Source organism: Arachis stenosperma, chromosome 6 (genome assembly GCF_014773155.1).
Source record: "Arachis stenosperma cultivar V10309 chromosome 6, arast.V10309.gnm1.PFL2, whole genome shotgun sequence".
NCBI lineage: Eukaryota > Viridiplantae > Streptophyta > Magnoliopsida > Fabales > Fabaceae > Arachis > Arachis stenosperma.
Genome location: NC_080382.1, coordinates 14,875,997 through 14,882,502, shown reverse-complemented (window position 1 = coordinate 14,882,502; position 6,506 = coordinate 14,875,997). Strand labels below are relative to the sequence as shown.

Below are 6,506 nucleotides of genomic sequence, written 5' to 3'. Positions count from 1 at the left end.
ATTAATAACTAATTACTAATAAAAATAATAAATTCTGCTAATTTTTTAATATTTTTTTATGTTGAAAATAATAAAAGATATTTGAAGATTACCTTCAAATATATCTTAAAAGGAGTGACTTTTTCTCTTTTTTTCCGCGCAAAATTTAAAAAGAATGTAAAGTATCTTTCTATAGAAACTAAGAATAGTTAAGACTCAAAATTTGCAATAGCAGAATTAAAAAAAGAAAAGAAATGAAACCATATGATGGTGTTCATTCAATTGAGATTTATTTTTTATATAAATTTAAGCATTTAACTGGATAATATTGTATCATCAGCAACAATAAAAATAATTGATATCGAGAATGACATAGTAGTTATTTTATATTTTGTCGATAAAAAATTTTAATGATAATTATATAATTGTTGATAAAAAAAATTTTAATAGCTACAAAAATTATATAATTTTGTTACGGCCTGGCCCAAAAACCGCACGGGTCGGTCCGACCCGATCTCTACCCGACCCGGTCACGTGCCCTCCAACCGACCCGGACACGCGTCCTGTACGGCTCACACGCGGCTGCAGGACAACGTCCTCGGAAATATGGGCCTGTCCTCGTCTCGGGGCCCACTACTGACATGTATATAAGGGGAAGATTGGCTCTTCCCCCGAGGTACGTCACTTTCTACATCACTCCCCCTGCTTGTACGATTTCTGACTTGAGCGTCGGAGTGTCTTTGCAGGTGGCACCCCCCTCGTCCGTTCACCAACTCAAGTGCTCGCCAGCTCGGCAGACCCTCGATCAGCGCACCCAGGACTAAGACACCCTCATCTATCCACCTTTGCATCTTCTGTCCACCCGACCTGTTCAGGAGCCGACCAACGAACATTGGCGCCGACTGTGGGGAAGTCTAAATGGAAGCTGTACTGGGTCTTGGCGACCAGGGCCGGGCTGCCGGAGCGGAGGGGGCAGCCTCCGTCGCCTCGCAAGGGGGGCGGCGAAGGTCCCCCCATCGACGCACGGGGACACGACCATTCGGAGGAACAGGCGGCGATAGCGCCATAATAATGCAAGAGCTGCGCCACCGAGTCCAGAACCTGGAGCGGCAGCTTGCCGACAGGGAGCGGGACGGACGCTCTACCGATCCGAGCTATACCCCGTCTCCCGGAAGCGAGGAGGAAGACTCTTACCGAAGCCGCCCGCGGACGGAGGCAGAGAGTTCGCGGGAGGAGTCACCCATAATGAGGAGACGAAATGACACGATCATCTACTCCCGAGGCAGACCGACCCATCGAGCGACAAGAGGTCGCGAAGACGGAAGAACACGACAACCTGTGATAATGGGCGCCACCTCGTTCCACCGATCTATCCTCGAGGTCCGGCTGCCGAGACACTTCGACAAGCCAACGGACATGAGGTACGACGGAACTCAAGACCCTCTAGAACACCTGACGGCCTTCGAGGCCAGAATGAATCTAGAGGGAGTAGGCGACGAAGTGAGATGCCGTGCCTTCCCGGTGACCTTAGCAGGACCAGCGATCAAATGGTTTAACGGCCTCCCTCAAGGTTCTATCTACAATTTCTCAGACATCAGCCGCGCATTCCTGGCTCAATTCACAACGCGAATAGCAAAGGCCAAGCATCCTATCAACCTTCTCGGGGTAACCCAAAGACAGGGAGAGCCGACCAGGAGGTACTTAGATCGGTTCAACGATGAATGCTTGGAAATCGACGGCTTAACCGATTCGGTGGCCAGTCTTTGCCTGACGAACGGCCTCCTTAACGAGAACTTCCGAAAGCACCTTACAACGAAATCGGTTTGGACGATGCATGAAATCCAAACAGTGGCCAAAGAATACATAAACGATGAAGAAGTCAGCCGAGTCGTGGCTGCCAATAAGCGGCAGTCTGGTTACGGCCAGGCTCGTCAGTTCGGTGGCGATGGGGAGAGGGCGAAAGAAAAGGCCAGGGAGGAGGCGCCAAACAAAGCACCTAGACCGTTCCCTCGAGTGGGGAAATTTACTAACTACACTCCACTCACCCTCCCCATCATGGAAGTCTACCAACAAATTGCGGAGAAAGGAATTCTCCCGAAGCCCCGACCACTCAAGGACCGCACAGGCGGAAACAAGAACCTTTATTGTGATTACCATAAGGGATATGGCCACCAAACGCAGGACTGTTTCGACTTGAAGGATGCATTAGAGCAAGCGATAAGGGAAGGAAAGCTGGCAGCGTTCTCCCATCTCATCAGGGAGCCGAGAAGGCGTTATCGCGACCAGGACGAGGAAGGCAAGACACGCCCGGTCAAGCGGCGACAAGAGCCTGAAGACAGAGACCACGGCCTCACGGTGATAAACGTGGTAACGGCAAAGAACACTGCACCAAAATCCCGGTCGGCACACAAGAAAGACGCCAAGGTTCTGGCGATCTCATCTTCACCAGTGCAAAGTACCAAAAAACCCCCGTCCATTTCTTTCGGCCCAGAAGATCAATGGTTCAGCGACGCCCCGGAAAACCCTCCCATGGTCATCACGGCCAGAGTAGGAACCGGCCTCGTCAAACGGATCCTTGTCGACACTGGGGCCGACTCAAACATCATGTTCCGAAACGTGTTCGACGCACTGGGGCTGAAGGATGCCGACCTGACGACCCACCAGCACGGGGTTATCGGGTTAGGCGACCACTTCATCAAACCAGACGGAGTCATTTCCCTACCGATCTCGGTAGGATAGATGCAAGGCCGAAGGTCGGCGATGGCCGAATTCGTGATCCTCCGAGACTCCACAGCCTACAATATCATCTTGGGAAGGAAGACAATCAATGATTTTGAGGCCATAATCAACACCAAGCTACTAGTTATGAAGTTCGTCACCGATGATGGATCCATAGGGACCATAAGAGGAGACCTCGAGACGGCGGTCGCCTGTGACAACGCCAGCCTTTCCCTCAGAAAGAAGTCCAAGGAAGCATCCGGCGTATTCCTAGCCGACCTCGATGCCAGAGTAGAGGACAACCTGAGGCCGGAACCAGAAGGGGACCTGGAGAAATTTAGCATCGGTGACGAAGGGGAAAGATTCACATTCGTTAACAAGAACCTCCCGCATGAGTTGAAGGAGCCTTTGATTGAAATGATAAGGGCCAACAAGGACCTGTTCGCATGGACGCCAGCCGACATGCCGGGCATTGATCCACAAATCATTTCACACCACCTAGCCGTCAAGCCGGAAGCATGCCCAGTGGCTCAACGAAGAAGAAAGATGTCGGCGGAAAGAGCAGAGGAGGTAGCCAAGCAAACGGCCGGCCTCCTAGAAGCAGGCTTCATACGAGAAGTGGACTACTCGACGTGGCTCTCAAATGTGGTATTGGTGAAAAAACACAATGGCAGATGGAGAATGTGCGTGGACTACTCTGACCTTAACAAAGCATGCCCCAAAGATTGCTTCCCTCTCCCCAACATAGATGCACTCGTTGACGCTGCGGCGGGGTACCGGTATCTGAGTTTCATGGACGCCTACTCCGGTTACAATCAGATACCGATGCACCGACCAGACGAAGACAAAACGGCGTTCATAACGCCAGGAGGAACTTTCTGCTACAAGGTAATGCCGTTTGGCTTGAAAAATGCAGGGGCGACATATCAAAGACTGATGAACAGGATATTCCACGACCTCATAGGGAAAACGGTCGAAGTTTACGTGGACGACATCCTGGCAAAAACGACACGACCTAACGACCTCCTAAACGACCTGGCAAGTGTGTTTGCGTCCCTCCGTCAACATGGTATGAGGCTGAACCCCCTCAAGTGCGCCTTCGCCATGGAAGCCGGCAAGTTCCTAGGATTTATGATAACTCGGAGAGGGGTAGAAGCCAACCCGGAGAAATGCCAGGCAATACTTCAGATGAAGAGCCCGGGCTGTGTCAAGGACGTCCAGAGGTTGGCAGGGCGATTGACATCACTTTCCCGATTTCTCGGGGCCTCGGCGACAAAGGCCCTGCCATTCTTCAACCTCATGAAGAAAGGGATGGCGTTTGAGTGGACACCCGCGTGCGAAGAAGCTTTTCAACACTTCAAGGAAATCCTAGCGGCACCTCCCGTTCTCGGGAAGCCAAGGGACGGGGAACCACTGTACCTATACCTCGCTATAACAAGCGAAGCCCTGGCCGCAGTACTAGTGCGGGAGGACGGGAGGACCCAACAACCAGTCTACTTCATAAGCAGGGCCCTACAAGGAGCAGAGTTAAGATATAGCAAGTTGGAAAAGCTAGCCTTAGCACTCCTAACTTCCTCGAGAAGGTTAAAACATTACTTCCAGAGTCACCAAGTGGTCGTCAGAACGGACCAAGGGATCCGACAAGTTCTCCAAAAACCCGACCTGGCGGGAAGAATGATGACTTGGTCCATCGAACTCTCTCAATATGACATACGGTATGAGCCCCGGCAAGCCATCAAGGCGCAGGCGATGGCGGATTTTTTGGTTGAAGTAACAGGAGACCCAGGCGAAGACATGGGTACACGATGGAAGCTCCATGTGGACGGAGCCTCCAACCAGACCTTCGGAGGAGCCGGGATCATCCTAGAAAGTCCAAACGGGGTCGTATACGAACAATCGGTCAGATTCGAGTTCCCCATCTCGAACAACCAAGCAGAATACGAAGCCCTCATAGGAGGCTTGACCCTAGCAACAGAGGTCGGCGCAAAAAGGCTGGAAGTATGCAGCGATTCCCAAGTCGTCACTTCCCAAGTAAACGGCAGCTATCAAGCCAAGGACCCTTGTTGCAGAAGTACTTGGAAAAGGTCAAAAGCTTGAGCCAAAGTTCGACGAGGTCACGGTCCAGCATGTACCCAGAGAAAGAAACACACGAGCAGACCTCCTATCAAAATTAGCCAGCACGAAGCCAGGGGAGGGAAACCGGTCTCTCATCCAAGGCATGACAAGGGAACCTGCAATTGCACTACACATAACAACCCTAAGTCCTTCATGGCTAGACCCCATCACCAACTACCTAGAACACGGCCAAGTCCCTGGTGATGAAAGGATGCGGTGAAATTAAGGAGAGAAGCGGCCAAATACGCCGTCATCCAAGGACAGCTGTTCAGAAAAGGGCTCAGCCAGCCCCTACTGAAGTGCCTACACCCCGACCAAACGGACTACGTCCTCAGGGAAGTCCACGAGGGCTGCTGTGGGCACCACATCGGAGGAAAAGCCCTAGCAAGGAAGTTGATCCGAGCTGGGTACTACTGGCCGTCGATGATGGCAGATTCCAAAGAGTTTGTCAAAAAGTGCATAAAGTGCCAACAGAACGCCAACTTTGCCAAGGCACCGGCAAACGAGTTGAGCTTGCTGACGACCTCCCGGCCATTCGCTCAATGGGGAATCGACCTCTTAGGGCCCTTCCCTGTCGGCCCTGGGCAGGTCAAATATCTCATAGTGGCAATTGATTACTATACCAAATGGATAGAAGCCGAACCATTGGCTAGCATATCCTCAGCCAATTGCAGAAAATTCATGTGGAGGCAGGTGATAACACGGTTCGGGATACCAGAAGTCATTATCTCGGACAACGGCACACAATTTGCTGACAAAAAGTTCACAGAATTTCTCAACGGCTTAGGTATAAGGCAAAGGTTCTCTTCGGTAGAACACCCTCGGACGAACGGACAAGTGGAGTCCGCCAACAAGGTTATCCTCTCAGGGCTAAAGAAGAGGTTGGACAACAAAAAGGGTGCTTGGGCCGACGAACTAGCATCGGTCCTCTGGTCTTATCGAACAACCGAGCAATCCTCCACCAAGGAAACCCCTTTTCGATTAACGTACGGGGTGGATGCAGTAATACCCGTGGAGATCGGTGAACCAAGCCCACGATTGCTTTTGAAAGGAGTAGAGGAAACTGTAGAAAAGGACCTGATAGAGGAAGCCCGAGAAATGGCCCACTTGACAGAAACGGCGCTAAAACAAAGAGTGGCGCTCCGCTACAACACTAAAGTGCTCAAGAGGGAATTCGGGGCAAACGACCTCGTCCTGAGGCGAAATGATATCGGCCTGCCGACCCCAGGAGAAGGCAAGCTAGCGGCCAACTGGGAAGGCCCATATAGAATCAAGAAAGTGATGGGAAAAGGGGCCTTTAAGTTAGAAAGGCTCGATGGCAAGGAGGTCCCGAGAACATGGAACGCGGACAACCTTAGAAGATTCTACTCCTAGAGGACGCAGCAACCTGCCGGCTAATCTAGCTAAGTAGTTAACTTGCCATTTGAATTTCATAGTAACTTTCAAGTCTTTTACGTGAATACCGAATAAGATACACTCGTGCAAATTCTCCATTCTATTTTACCTTCGTTTTTCAGATAAATCATCTTGTCGTGACTAGCAACGACACCTAACCCGGGACTGATCACCCCGGGAGGTCATCAACTACCGTTGTAACGAGCAACTACACGAGAGCCCACGGGCCGCCGATATAAACAACTATAAACCAAAAACGGTTACTAAAAACGATAACACGATCGGACGAGTAAGAAAAA

The 6,506-nt window shown here is 50.9% G+C and overlaps 2 protein-coding genes across 2 annotated transcripts; both read left to right on the top strand.

Annotated features, from left to right (window-relative positions):
* Window positions 1-897: 897 nt before the first annotated feature.
* On the top strand, window positions 898-2,718 carry LOC130933728 (uncharacterized). Its single transcript, XM_057863347.1, has one exon. It carries the CDS (start codon window positions 898-900, stop codon window positions 2,716-2,718), a length of 1,821 nt encoding a protein of 606 aa, XP_057719330.1.
* Window positions 2,719-5,015: 2,297 nt separating this feature from the next.
* LOC130933727 (uncharacterized) lies at window positions 5,016-6,186 on the top strand. Its single transcript, XM_057863346.1, has 2 exons — window positions 5,016-5,255; window positions 5,506-6,186. The coding sequence occupies exons 1-2, from the start codon at window positions 5,016-5,018 to the stop codon at window positions 6,184-6,186; spliced, it is 921 nt and encodes a 306-aa protein (XP_057719329.1).
* Window positions 6,187-6,506: the final 320 nt, after the last annotated feature.